We start from the raw sequence: 14,634 nt of genomic DNA, 5'->3' as shown, positions 1-14,634 counted from the left end.
TGTTCGTAGTGATGCTTTCTAAGGCCCACTTGACTTCACATTCCAGGATGTCTGGCTCTAGGTCAGTGATCACACCATCATGATTATCTGGGTCATGAAGATCTTTTTTGTAAATTTCTTCTGTGTATTCTTTCCATCTCTTCTTAATATCTTCTGCTTCTGTTAGGTCCATACCATTTCTGTCCTTTATCGAGCTCATCTTTGCATGAAATGTTCCTTTGGTATCTCTAATTTTCTTGAAGAGATCTCTAGTCTTTCCCATTCTGTTGTTTTCCTCTATTTCTTTGCATTGATCGCTGAAGAAGGCTTTATCTCTTCTTGCTACTCTTTGGAATTCTTCTTTCAGATGTTTATATCTTTCCTTTTCTCCTTTGCTTTTTGCTTCTCTTCTTTTCACAGCTATTTGTAAGGCCTCCCCAGGCAGCCATTTTGCTTTTTTGCATTTCTTTTCTATGGGAATGGTCTTGATCCCTGTCTCCTGTACAATGTCACGAACCTCATTCCATAGTTGGCCAGGCACTCTATCTATCAGATCTAGGCCCTTAAATCGATTTCTCACTTCCACTGTATAATCATAAGAGATTTGATTTTTAAGCACCCTGAATTAGTGCCTTGCAAACAGAAAGAATTTAATGCATATTTGTTGACTGATAGAAGCTATAGAGTGAACCGAGAAGGGCACAAGGCCAGCATGAGGTTTCTCCTGAAACGGGTTTCACAATGAGTGTCTGCTGGTTCTCTCCATCCCTTGGGTTACGTTTCAGTTCTCACTTCATACTCTAGCATGCTCAAGTCTATTTAATTACAAACATCCTCCTCTAATGTGATGCATTATTTTCTTTTATGTTTATATCAATGGTGCCTAACAATAACATTAAATACCAGTCCATCATCAGGGGTGTGTTACATTAATGTTTCTTCTATAGTGGACCACCAAGCTGTGATTAAAAATGATGCAGTGTTATGCTTACTGACTTGAAAGGCTATCTGAGATACATGTTTGTTTGAAAAAGCAGGTTAGGAAAGAGGATTAGTAGTTTGATTCCATTTATGTAAAATGTCATAAATATATGTATTACATATATCACTAAAATGTTAACAGCAGTTATTTCTGGGCAGTGGTATTTCTCTATACTTCTCAGTGTTGTTTGAACTTTTTGTAGTAAGCATAATTTTTATCATGAGAGATGAAAACCTATATACATTCCTTTTGTGAAACATAAGAGTTGCCTTTCTTTTCATTTGGTAGGACTGTTACCAAAGCCTACTGAAGTTTTTCTTTCTTTCTTTTTGTCTTTTCTTAAGAAACATACAAGAAATGCCCATTCCTTTTAAAATCCTCGGTTATTTTACATTCCAAAAATATTGCTCTGAGATTCTCGTAGTCAATGAGTTCTATGGACAGAATTTCACTTGTGGTAAGTATTCTATTTTGGAATTTATTTTTACATATTCATTTGAAAACACAATTTCTTGAGGGAAATGTATTTTTTAAGTAAAAAACTAATGTAAAATGTAAAATAGATTTAAAACTTTGTTTTGAAGAGTCTAACATTTTCTCTGATTTTTAAAATAGTAAGCATTCATCAAGCTAACCACTTGTCCAAGGTCAGCAGCTTAGGGGCATTCTGATGTTTTTAGAAAATGATGGATTTAACATACACTGAAGTAAACTCTAATATATTCTGGATGGAATCAGTTCCTATACCTAGCTTGAAACAGGCTGCAGTGGCCTCCTGTTCTCCCCAAATGTACAGAGTATGTAGCTGAGTGAAGCCATTTTTGGCACAAGTGTTCCCTAATCCTGCGAGAGGGCAGTGGGAATACAGCAAGGCCCTCCTGGCCATTGGAAATCCCAGGCCACTCTGTGAAGACAACGAAAGAACAAGGCAGAATGTCATAGTTGTTTTAAATCTCTCTAGGTGATAACATTAGTAACCTTGGGATACTCAGTGCTAAGTGATCATAATTTTTATCAGTACTATTCATTCATTTGGGTAATGAATATATACCCAAAGTGGGAACAAACCCATTTCCATCTTCAAGGCTCCCAACACTCACTATTGCTTCATCTAATAATGAATTCTGGGCTCTCTAAAAAGTCCTGTATCTTTATGAAGAAGGGTACTTAGCAGAATACTAAGCATTTAGTGGGCATTTGGTAAACACATGTGGATTCAATTATCTTGGAAGTACCATATCTGACATTGTCGATCTTTTCCCTGGCAGGCAACTCAAACGCTTCTGTGTCAGCTAACCCAATGTGTACCATCACTCAAGGAGCTCAGTTCATTGAGAGAAACTGCCCAGGTGCAACATCCAGATTCACAGCAAACTTTCTCATTTTGTATTCATTTATCCCAGCTCTTGTCATCCTAGGAATAATTGTTTTTAAAATAAGGGATTATCTCATTAGCAGATAGTAAAGGACACTGCTACAAAATGGAACTTAAGCTCCTAGATATACATGACTGCTTTGAATTTCTGAAGTAAGAATGCCACATGATTCTCAGTAGTACAATTGTAAATCTTTTAACCATTAAGACTCCCTCTGTGCCCATTGGATCCATGCAGGCCTGGAATGCTATTCCAACTTGGAGGGACTTGTATTATTTGGAAATTGTGACAGAGCAGGTTCAAAGATGTAAATAATAATTCATAAAGTTATGGGAGACTAGTGTGACTATTTGTCTTTGTTCTAGACACAGAAAAAATAGGTCAAAGATTATGCTTACATTTGACAAAGGACTTGGTAAAAAAGAAAATATTTGAATATTATCAGCTGTAAGTAACAGAAAAAGTTGTTTCACTGAAGCAAAGCATCACAGAATTGGGTAAGAATGGTTTATCATTTCAAAACCCATATTTATGTGTCCAAGTCCAGATAAGTTACCTAGTCACATGGAGAGGATGTTGGATAGATGCTGAGTGAAGGCCCGTGACACACAGCATCCACTGATTTTATTGAGGGTTAAAAATGAAAAATGGCAGGAATGGGCTGAACTGAAAATGGCACATTAGACAAAAATAGTTTGCTATTTTTCACTGTCAACTTAATTTACTTACAAAATTAAATGTTACTAGGCAAAGTGTATGCATGAACTGAGAAATGACCTTTTTAAGGTTAGAGAGCAGCTGTTATTTAAAGTCCACATAGAAAAGATGCTCAACTGACACAACATTTACACTAAGAAGAGCAGAGTTCATGCTAGGGATTCATGTTCTTGAATTAAAAGAATGCTGATCAGTATGTATTTTTAAGGATCAAATGATGTATATAGATTATTAAAAGTGGGTTCTGGACTAAATGATGGATTATCTTTCTGATCTTCAAGTAATTCATGTCCAAGTCTGAAATGAAACTGTCTCCATGTTACCATGGTAACTTTGAATGAGACTATCTTAGAGAGTACATGAACTTGTTCTGTTACTGTGACCTAACTTGTAAAGAATGATAAATTATAGTATTTGAAATATCTCACATTATAGTGAGAAAGATCATTTTATTAAGGAAACCATGGTAAAATTCTATTTCTCAGAACAGTATTCAAGAATCTGGAGACATTGGTAAATTACCAAAATAGTATTGTCAATTTTTATAAAAGGTCTTTGACACTGATGATTATGGTATAATAGTTACATAATGCCTTACAGATTATATATGTCACATCAGTTATAGACAGTTCTGGAGATGATAATCTATTAAAGCAGTTCAAAGAGAGTCCCACAGGAACCTCTTTTGAAATCACTGATTTCAACTTACTAAAGATATGGGTGTACAATCTAAGTGGAAACATTTTTCTACTATTCATATGCAGATGGAATTTCATTCTAGCTCAGAAACATTTGGAAAATTGACATAGCATGTGACTTTAAGCTATTAAATGTTAGTGATACTATCTTAGAAAAACACAATGACTTTCAACATGTGACAGTTTCTCAAGTTAAAAATGGACAGTGATGTGTAAGAAAATCAAATTAAATAATACAAAATCCTGTTTCCACCAAGTCAGTAATATTTCTGAGATCATAACATTCAGTGTTAAAGGGAGCTCTTTCTTTGCAGCACTCAAGAAAGGCGCCTGTCTGTTTCTATGACTGTAGTTCCTTGGAGACATGGTGAAAATTCTGTTTTCCAGAGGACTGGAACCACACACACTGATTGTCACTAGTTTAGGAACTTATATTTCATTGCTATAACAGGGTAGTTTGCTATCCACTCTGATACCACTCATCAATCTTTGTGTTCTTAAGGTTAGTAAATGTTTATTTAAAGCTGGGTGCATGGCATAGAAAAGTTAACATATATTATAGTGGAAATGGAAGAATACGGGATAACTTACTTTCCTGTTTAATGACAGCAGTTATGCTTACTCCAACTGAACTTGGTTAGCAGATACATCTCCAGAAGTTAGAAGGCTTCTTAAAGGCTATCCCACCTTGGAAATGATCTTGGTTATTACCAACTCATACAGTTTTGGCCTGCTTATTGATAGAATATTTCCTTAAATTTGTCTGTTCTTCAAAAAGTTGTACTCTAAGTATGTCAGAATCACCAGAGGTACTGATGAAACATGCAGATTACTAAGCTGCATTCCAGACCCACGGATTGAGGATCTCTGGCTGTGGGGATTCAGGAATGTATTTTCTTTTTTAAAAAAAGATTTATTTAATTTTTGGGCTGGGCTGGGTCTTCGCTGCTGCCCATGGGCTTGCTCCAGTTGTGGTGAGCAGGGGCTCTCTTCACTGTGGAGTGGAGCAGGGGCTCTAGGGCACGTGGGCTCAGGAGCTGCGGCACACAGGTGGAGTTGCTCTGCAGCATGCGGGATCTGGAACCTGGTCCCCTGCATTGTGTGGCAAATTCTTAACCACTGGCCTACCAGGGAAGCCCAATTTTTTTTTTTTTTTTGACTGAAGTATAGTTGACTTACAATGTTGTTAGTTTCTGTTGTACAGCAAAGTGATTCAGTTGTGTGTGTGTGTGTATATATATATATATATTAGATATGGTGCATGTATCTTCCTAATCATAGTTTTGTCTGGGTATATGCTCAGGGATGGGATGGCTGAATCGTATGGGAATTCTGTTTTTAGTTTTCTAAGGAACCTCCATGCTGTTCTCCACAATGGCTGCACCAACTTACATTCCCACCAACAGTGTAGGAAGGTTTCCTTTTCTCCACACCCTCTCCACCATCTGTTATTTGTAGACTTTTTAATGATGGTTATTCTGATCAGTGTGAAATGTTACTTCATTGTTTTTATTTGCATTTTTCTAATAGCTAGCAATACTGAACATCTATTATTTGTAATATTGAGCATCTTACAAATAGCTGTGAAAAGAAGAGAAGCGAAAAGCAAAGGAGAAAAGGACAGATAGACCCATTTGAATGCAGAGTTCCAAAGAATAGCAAGGAGAGATAAGAAAACCTTCCTCAGTGATCAGTGCAAAGAAATAGAGGAAAACAATAGAATGAGAAAGGCTAGTGATCTCTTCAAGAAAATTAGAGATACCAAGGGAATATTTCATGCAAAGATGGGCTCACAAAAGGACAGAAATGCTATGGACCTGACAGAAGCAGAAGAGATTAAGAACACATATCAAGAATACACAGAAGAACTGTACAGAAAAGATCTTCATGACCCAGATAATCACAATGGTGTGATCACTCACCTAGAGTCGGACATCCTGGAATGTGAAGTCAAGTGGGCCTTAGGAAGCATCACTATGAACAAAGCTAGTGGAGGTGATGCAATTCCAGTTGAGCTATTTCAAATCCTAAAAGATGATACTGTGAAAGTGCTGCACTCAATATGCCAGCAAATTTGGAAAACTCAGCAGGGGCCACAGGACTGGAAAAGGTCAGTTTTCATTCCAATCCCAAAGAAAGGCAATGCCAAAGAATGCTCAAATTACTGCAAAATTGCATTCATCTCATACGCTAATAATGTAATGCTCAAAATGCTCCACGCCAGACTTTAACAGAACATGAACTGTGAACTTCCAGATGTTCAAGCTGGATTTAGAAGAAGCAGAGGAACCAGAGATCAAATTGCCAACATCCATTGGATCACTGAAAAAGCAAGAAAATCATCTATTTTTGCTTTATTGACTATGCCAAAGCCTTTGATTGTGTGGATCACAACACTGTGGGAAATTCTGAAAGAGACGGGAATACCAAACCACCTGACCTGCCTCCTGAGAAATCTGTGTGCAGGTCAAGAGGCAACAGTTAGAACTGGACATGGAACAACAGACGGGTTCCAAATCAGGAAAGGAGTATGTCAAAGCTGTATATTGTCACCCTGCTTATTTAACTTATATGCAGAGTACATCATGAGAAATGCTGGGCTGGATGAAGCACAAGCTGGAATCAAGATTGCTGGGAGAAATCTCAATAACCTCAGATATGCAGATGACATCACACTTATGACAGAAAGCGAAGAAAAACCAAAGAGCCTCTTGATGAAAGTGAAAGAGAAGAGTGAAAAAGCTGGCTTAAAACTCAACATTCAGAAAACTAAAATCATGGCATCTGGTCCCATCACTTCATGCAAATAGATGGGGAAACAGTGCAAACAGTGACAGAATTTATTTTGGGGGGGCTCCAAAATCGCTGCAGATGGTGACTGCAGCCATGAAATTAAAAGACGCTTGCTCCTTGGAAGAAAAGTTATGACCATATATTAAAAAACAGAGGTATTACTTTGCCAACAAAGGTCCATCTAGTCAAAGCTATGGTTTTTCCAGTAGTCATATGTGGATGTGCAAGTTGGACTATAAATAAAGCTGAGCACCAAAAACTGGTGCTTTTGAACTGTGGTGTTGGAGAGGACTCTTGAGAGTCCCTTGGACTGCAAGGAGATCTCCAACCAGTCCATCCTAAAGGAAATCAGTCCTGAATATTCATTGGAAGGACTGATGTTGAAGCTGAATCTCCAATACTTCGGCCACCTGATGCAAACAATTGACTCATTTGAAAAGACCAGATGCTGGGAAAGATTGAAGGCGGGAAGAGAAGTGGACGACAGAGGATGAGATGGTTGGATGGCTTCACCGACTCAATGGAACTGAGTTTGAGTAAGCTCTGGGAGTTGGTGATAAACAGGGAAGCCTGGCGTGCTGCAGTCCATGGGGTCGCAAAGAGTCGGACACAACTGAGCGACTGAACTGAAAAGTATCTATTTATGTGCCTATTTGCCATCTGTATTTCTTCTTTGGAGAAATGTCTATATTTTCTGCCCATTTTTTTGATTAGTTTGTTTTTTTGTTGTTGTTCAGTTGTGTGAGTTATTTATATATTTTGGAAATTAGGCCCTTGTTGGTTATATCTTTTGCAAATTTTTCTACCATCCTGTAGGCTGTTTTTTCATTTTGTTTGTGGTTTCTTTTACTGTTCAAAAGCTTGTAACTTTGATTAGGTCCCGTTTGTTTATTTTTGTTTTTATTTCTATTGCTTTGGGAGACTGACCTCCCCAGTGGCTCAGACGCTAAAGCATCTGCCTACAATGCGGGAGATGTGTATTCTGTGGGGGTTTTTTGGATGTAATGTCCTGATAATGTCAATTAAGTCTAACTGTTCTATTGTATCACTTATGATCTGTTACTTATTCTGTCTAGAAGATCTGTCCATTGGTATGAGTGAGGTGTTGGAAGTGTCCTACTTATTGTATTCCTGTCTATCTCTCCCACTGTCCGTTAGTATTTATGTATTAGGGTACTCCTGCATTAGGTGCATCTAGGCTGACAAGTGTACAGTCCTCTTGTACTGATCCTGTTATCATTATCTAGTGTCCTTCTTTTTCTTTGTGGCCCTTGTTTTAAAGTCTATTTTGATTTGAGTATTGAGACCCCTGTTTTCTTGTCTTTTCCATTTGCATGAAATCTTTTCCCATCCCTTCACTTTCAATCTATGTGTGTTTGTTGCCCTGAAGTGGGACTCTTATAGGCAGCATATTGTAGGCTCATGTTTTTTATTCAATTTGCCACCCTGTGCCATTTGATTGAAGCATTTAGTCCATTGCCATTTAAGGTAATTATTGACACATATGTATTCAAGCTATGTATTTACTGCCATTTTTAACTTTGTTTTATTATTGACTATATTTCTTCTTTTCCCTTTTTCCTTATATTTCTTTTGTATTATACTTATGTGCTCTTCTTTTTGGTATTTTGTGAATCTGTTGTATGTTTCTAATTTGTGGCTACTCCATTCTTCAAGTATGTTAATCCCTTTCTATATTTACTTGCTTTGGACTGGTAGTCATATAGACTCAAACACATTCTAGGGGAAAACAAAACTATACGTTCTTACTCTCCTTCCCCACATTTTATGATTTTGATGTCCTCTTTTACATCATCATGTTCATCCTTTTGCTGTTCATTGTGGTTATCATTACTTTCATAGATTTTTTTAATTGTGTACTGGATTATTTAAGTGATTTACTTTCCAACTGTGATTTTCTCTTCCCTACAGATTCTTCTTTTCTATTTAGAGAAGACCTTTCAGTATTTCCTTTAAGACAGGCTTAGTATTGCTATAATGAGTTTTTGCTTGTCTGAGAAATTCTTTCCTTCTATTTTAAATAATAATCTTGCTGAGCAGAGTATTCCAGATTACAGATTTTTCTCTTTCAGTATTTTGAATGTATCTTGCCATGCCCCTCTGGCCTGCAATATTTTTTTTTATTTTTAATTGGAGGATAATTACTTTACAATATTGTGATGGTTTTTGCCATACATCATCAAGAATCAGCCATAGGTATACATATGTCCCTTCCCCCTTGAACCCTCCTCCCACCTCCCTCCCCATCCCATCCCTCTAAATTGTCACAGAACATGGGCTTTGGGTTTCCTGCATCATACATCAAACTCCCACCGGCTATTTGTTTTACATATGAAATGTGTATGTTTTAATGCTATTCTCTCAAATTATCCCATCCTCTCCTTCCCTCAATGTATCCAAAAGTCTGTTCTTTGTGTCTCCTTTGCTGCCCTGCAAGTAGGATCATAGGTACTATCTTGTCTAGATTCCATATATATGTATTAATATACAGTATTTGTCTTTCTCTAACTTACTTCACTTTGTATAATAGACTCTAGGGTCATCCACCTCACAAGAACTGACTCAAATTTTCATAGCAAGGTAATATTCCATCGTGTATATGTACCACAACTTCATTAACCATTCATGTGTCCATGGACATTGAGATTTCTTCCATGTCCTAGGAATCAATGTCCTGCATGGATTCTTCCATGCAGGAATGAACACTGGGGTACATGTGTCTTTTTCAATTATGGTTTCCTCAGGGTTTATGCCCAGTAGTGGGATTGCTGGGTTGTATGGTAGTTTTATTCTAGTTTTTAAAGAAATCTCCATACTGTACTCCACAGTGGTTATCAATTTGCATTCCCACCAACAGTGAAAGAGGGTTTCCTTTTCTCCACATCCTCTCCACATCATTTATTGCTTGTAGACTTTTTGATGATGGCCATTCTGACCAGTGTGAGATGATAGTTCACTGTAGCTTTGATTTTGGCCTGCAATATTTCTGTACAGAAATAAGCTAATAGCCTTATAGGTGTTCCCTTGTAACTCTTTTTCTGTTTTTCTCTTAGTGCCTTTAGTATTTTCATTATCTCCTTTTTGAAATTGGTGTCTATTAGTCTGCAGAGGCCTGTTTCATTATTTATTCTTTCAGGAGAATTCTCTTGTCTTTTACCTGGGAGTGGTTCCTCTATGTCTTCATTTTACTTGTACTTCTTTGAGTTTAGAAGAAACAATTATCTACTGTTGTCTTGAAGGCTATTTATGTTGGCGTGTCCTTGTCTAGCTTGTGTGGATTTACTATATTTGGTATGAGGGCTGTTTTTAGTGTGTGGATGCCTGTTGTGTCTTTCCTCAGCATGTGCTGGTTGTTATCGCCTTGATAGGGAGTGTGCAGATGCAGCAGCCGGTGCCCAGTCCTGAGGGTCTTGGTGGTGGCGGCTCAGATGCACCCCTGGAGCATGCAGCGGGAGTGGAGGCAATTCATGGTCACTGCTAGAGTTTGCAAGGGAGGTGGTGGTGGTTTGTCACCAACCCTGGAAACAGCGCAGGTGGGGTCCTGCCCTCTGTGAGTTTGTGCACAAAGAAAAAGGCTACAATGGTGGATCCCGCCCCCTGACAATGACACCTGGCCTCTATGATGGGCTGGGCTTCCTCCATGCACACCCTCAGTTGTGGTCACACTAGATTCCAACACCATCTCCCAGGCTGTTTCTGCACAGCCGATCTTAGTCCTCTCTCCAGGTCTGATCTCTGAAAGCCTGAGTTCTAACAACTTCCCTGCCCACACTGGCAGACTGGTGTTTCAGGTTGCCACCAAGACCATCTGTACAGTTTTTCTTCTATTCTGGCTGCTGCATTCTCCTTTGAGGCCCTGAAGCTCCCCTTCCGTCCCGGCAGATCTCGCTGGTGAGGGGGCTTCCCAGGGTGCAGGAACCCTTCCTCTTCCACAGCTCCCTCCCAGGGGTGCAGGTCTCAACCCATTCCTTTCTCATTTTCTTTTTAATCTTTTTTCCTGTCCGGTTACCTGGAGATTTCTTGCTCTTTCAGCAGTCTGAGGTATTCTGCCAGTGTTCAGTAGATATTCTGTAAGAACCCTTCCACATGTAGATGTATTTTTGCATTTGTGGGAAAAGGGGAGCTTCACGTCCTACCATACCACCATCCTAACTGCTCCTCAGGTATGTGCCGTTTAAATAAATACTTCAGATGCTTCTCGTGCCTCACCATTAGAGTAAAATGATGATACCTGTGAGTGACCCCAATTCCACTTTCCTACCAGACATAGCTGAGAATGCCTTAGAGAAGGAATGTGTCTAATATAAATGCTTAACCTTATACATACAACTGTTACTAAATGCTCCCAATTTCATATTCCTGAAAACATAAGCAGAAACTTATAGATGCTGAACCAAGTATACACTACTTAAAAACAGGTTAAAGGTAGGTCCTGAAAGATTCTTTTTATTTAAAAAATATTACATGTAATTATACAATTTTTTTAAGAGACTTAAAAGTATCTCAGGAGTTGCACTAAGACAAACAATTCCACTTTTCCTTTAATAAATTACACATCTAAACTTTCCCCCCTTATTACTGTAATATTAACTAATAAAATATTACTTGTATTTGGAAAAGAAGAAAGAGGTTACATTACAGTTGAATTAGGTTCAGGAATCAAGCTCAATTTGTTTCCAAGACTTGGAAGAACTTCTTTTGTACTGTTCCAGTTCCTAAAACAAAAACATGTTTTACTAGTAAAAAACTTTAAAATTTAAATAGGAGCCTTAAAACTGCCTTAGCATTTTTGGGGTATAACAGTGTATCCTTTATAAAAGTATTATCACTCTCAAAATTTCTTGACAACTACTTTATAAATGACTATACTCGGGATGTATTTTCTAGAAATGTAGTCTTCAGAGTATCTATGTAGCCTAAGTAGCACTTGGAGATGAATTAAAATTTTAGACAAAATTATATTCTAAATAGTGCATACACATTGTTTTTCAAGTAACAAAATTAGGCATTGTTATATGCATGCTTTGGGCTTCCCTGATGACTCAGCTGGTACAGAATATGCCTGCAATGCAGGAGACCTGTGTTTGATTCCTGGATTGGGAGATCCCTTGGAGAAGGGAACAGCTACCCACTGCAGTATTCTGGCTTGAGGAATTCCATGGACTGTATAGTTCACGGGGTCACAAAGAGTCAGACACGACTGAGTGACTTTCACATTCATGCATGCTTTAAGAATATAAAAATGATCTTATTTTTAAACATTTGCTGTTCAACTCTTATCAAATTGTGGTTGAAGTTAGCAAAGTATCAATATTTAAAATGTACATATCCTTTGACCCAGTGATTATACCTTTAGACATCCATCATATAGCACAATAGAGAAGAGCAGAAGGATATTCACTGCACTGTCTACTGGCATGCAATCGGAAATGGCTTAGATATCTCACAGTAAGGACTGATTAAATACCTCAGTGCTCACTGATGCCTGACTTTGTAGGCAGCCAACAAAAATAATAGTGCTGAATGTGTCAAATGAGAAAGGCAGCTAGGTGGAGAGACGGCAGGACACTCCCATTTTCTATATTATATACTTCTGTGTCTTGATTTTTCTCACCATTGAGTATATGTTACTTTTATAATTCATAAAACAAAGATAAACTTGAGTGGAGGTGGGAAAACCTGCATGAGACAACTAACATGCAAAAGGGACCATCTAAGGGGATTGTCTCCTGGCTTCTTCCATGTTATTCAGTGTCTAAGTGTACAAAGTGTATCATTGTTTCAGATAAGCAAAAAGTGGTTACTCTGCAAGATCAGGCAACCCCTGCCCTTTGCCTAATGTAACTGAAGTTCATAGTTGCTAAGAAAAGAAAACTGCATTCTCATTTTCAGAAAAATGGCAGATGATCTCTTTCATATGTATATTCTAAGTCATTAAAATTTAAATGTTGAAAGTTTCAAAACACTATAATGACTTTGAAGAAATTTTTTTCCATAGTATTAACTCCAAAGTAGTCTTTATAGCTTGGTTTATTTTTAATGACATTAACTCAGTTCACCAGTTATCTTACCTGTAACTTATGGTTTCAAGGATTGTTAGCTCATAAAAAATAAACAGTAATCAGTTATCACAAACTTTGCCTTTAATTGGAAGTGCTGAATTATTATTATTTTTACCAATGGTAATAATGGTGAGGGCATTGCTCTGAGATTCTGTGCTCGTAGTTTCTCCCTTCTGTAAGCTGTAAAGTGACAGAACTGGGCTGGTCCCTCAGCCATGCCAGGAGGAGGATGGAGAGTAACTGGCGTGATACAGAACTCACTGTGTTCACTAGATCTTTAGTACTGCTCTCATGCGACCTCAGCATTATGTGATGATGTTTTAAAGGAACAGCAACTAAGAGGGCTCTCTTTGCACTACAGTTCTTCATGGCCACTCTAGAGAGTCACTTTAAAAGAGAAAGCAAAACCAAAAAGGGTTTCTACCCTGCTTCTTAAAAGCTTCTAAAGTTTTCAAATATAAATATATATAATGCTTAAAACACCATCTTCAATAGAGGACAGTAAAAAACACTTCCCCCCAACATGTAAATCAATCAATGTAAATCAATCAATGTAAATAATGTAAATCAATCAGTGTGTGTCTGTGTTTAAATTATAGGCCTAGGGATTATAAATAAGTTGAGTTTTTTGAAAACAGGGATTCAAAATGTATATGTATGGTTGAACCAAGAAGACCTTAAAAATAACTGTTTACCCAAACCTTTTCCATTTTTTTTTTTGCTTTGACAATAAAAATATAGAAAAGAGGTAGAAGGGTTCAGCAAGTGCTTTCTATACTTGACTCCCTTAAAATCAGGAGTGCTTTAAAACTGGAAGACTTTTAAAAAATAGTAAATACCAAGGAACTATTTTCTGGTGCCCATGTCAAGTCTGACAAAAGACAGCTGATTAGGAAAGACATTTAGTCTGCAGAAAAGGTGAAGAGGGGTCTTAAGGTTGATCCTCAAACCAGGGGTACTAATTTCAGTCTCTGTGAGGATCTTCATGCATCAGTGGGGACTGGGAGCAAAAGGGATTCTGGACAGTGGTCATAAATGACACGCTGTACTATCAAGAACTTAAAGCATTATGGAATACTGTGTCTCAGTGCCTCCCCTTTCACTGGCAGAATAATGTAACAGAAGTATGGTTTAAGTAAAGTGTGGTTTAAAGGGACACATCTTTCTTGCCTGATGATTCTACATGACTTGGGCTTTTTTAAAGGCTCAGTATTAGAGGAACTGAACGGGACTCACGAATTAGCCTATCTTAGAAGTGGCGTGCTCTGATTTCATTGCCAAAGCTTAAGGGTACCACACCCTTTGTTTGATGCCTGATTATTTAAGCCACTAATAATGAGACTTGGGGATGGGAGGGAGTCATATGGAGGATCACGTCTGGACTCAGACAGACCGAGGGCCAGCCCTCCACTCATATGCAACTGGATTATTTTCAGTGAAATAGGATGTCATCTTTCTTCCTAGGAAGTACAAGAATCAGTAACTCTTTGGGTTGAAGGTATGCAGACACATAGTACAGACGTCAAGTATTTACCAGTTGCTTTTAGGTAGGGACATAATTTTGTGTGATTATGGAAACCTTGAATGAGACATTTCTTTTAGATGGCTATTCTTCTTCTAATAGGCAAATCAAATCTAAAGATTATAATGCTGTTTTCACTGAAAAATGTTAGCGTAGCAATAATCATTAAAAGATCAAGAAGGCAGTGTTTTTAGAAAGAGCTGTAGACTAGATTTTCACCTATGGCAGATGAATTCTTTTGTAGGCTATGTTAATAAAAGTGGCATTGACTGTCTTGCCCATATAAAAAATGAAAATGTATTGTTAAATATTTAGTAGGAGATAGGGGTTTTTCAAAGTTAATCTACAGAGAGTTTTCTCACACATAAGTCAGCTTCTGTGTTTATCAGTAGACAACTGGAAACAATGTAAGGCCCTGAAACGGCTTTGGAAGAACGTGAAAGAATATATAAAGTTGTGGATATTAGAATGTCAAAATTTGGAA

At 37.8% G+C, this 14,634-nt stretch overlaps 2 protein-coding genes across 5 annotated transcripts in view; one reads left to right on the top strand and one right to left on the bottom strand.

The window, feature by feature from the left end:
* The window catches only part of ABCG5 (ATP binding cassette subfamily G member 5), a 43,058-nt gene extending 40,633 nt beyond the window's left edge, over positions 1-2,425 (top strand). For 3 of the 4 annotated variants that reach the window (XM_044925866.1, XM_044925867.1, XM_006056805.3), the window contains 2 exons: positions 1,306-1,418; positions 2,230-2,425. In XM_044925866.1, coding sequence (XP_044781801.1) covers positions 1,306-1,418; positions 2,230-2,423 — 307 coding nt within the window. In that variant the 3' untranslated portion in view covers positions 2,424-2,425. The remainder of the gene's footprint in view (positions 1-1,305; positions 1,419-2,229) is intronic. The other variant, XM_025260944.2, reaches the window with a different exon arrangement.
* Positions 2,426-10,985: 8,560 nt separating this feature from the next.
* Positions 10,986-14,634, bottom strand: part of DYNC2LI1 (dynein cytoplasmic 2 light intermediate chain 1) — a 39,424-nt gene continuing 35,775 nt past the window's right edge. Inside the window, exon 13 of the mRNA XM_006056804.3 lies at positions 10,986-11,281. Coding sequence (XP_006056866.1) covers positions 11,219-11,281 — 63 coding nt within the window. The 3' untranslated portion in view covers positions 10,986-11,218. The remainder of the gene's footprint in view (positions 11,282-14,634) is intronic.

This window comes from Bubalus bubalis, chromosome 12, assembly GCF_019923935.1.
Source record: "Bubalus bubalis isolate 160015118507 breed Murrah chromosome 12, NDDB_SH_1, whole genome shotgun sequence".
Taxonomy (NCBI): Eukaryota; Metazoa; Chordata; class Mammalia; order Artiodactyla; family Bovidae; genus Bubalus; species Bubalus bubalis.
Note: the sequence above shows the minus strand (reverse complement) of the source record. Positions and strands in the feature narration are given on the sequence as shown.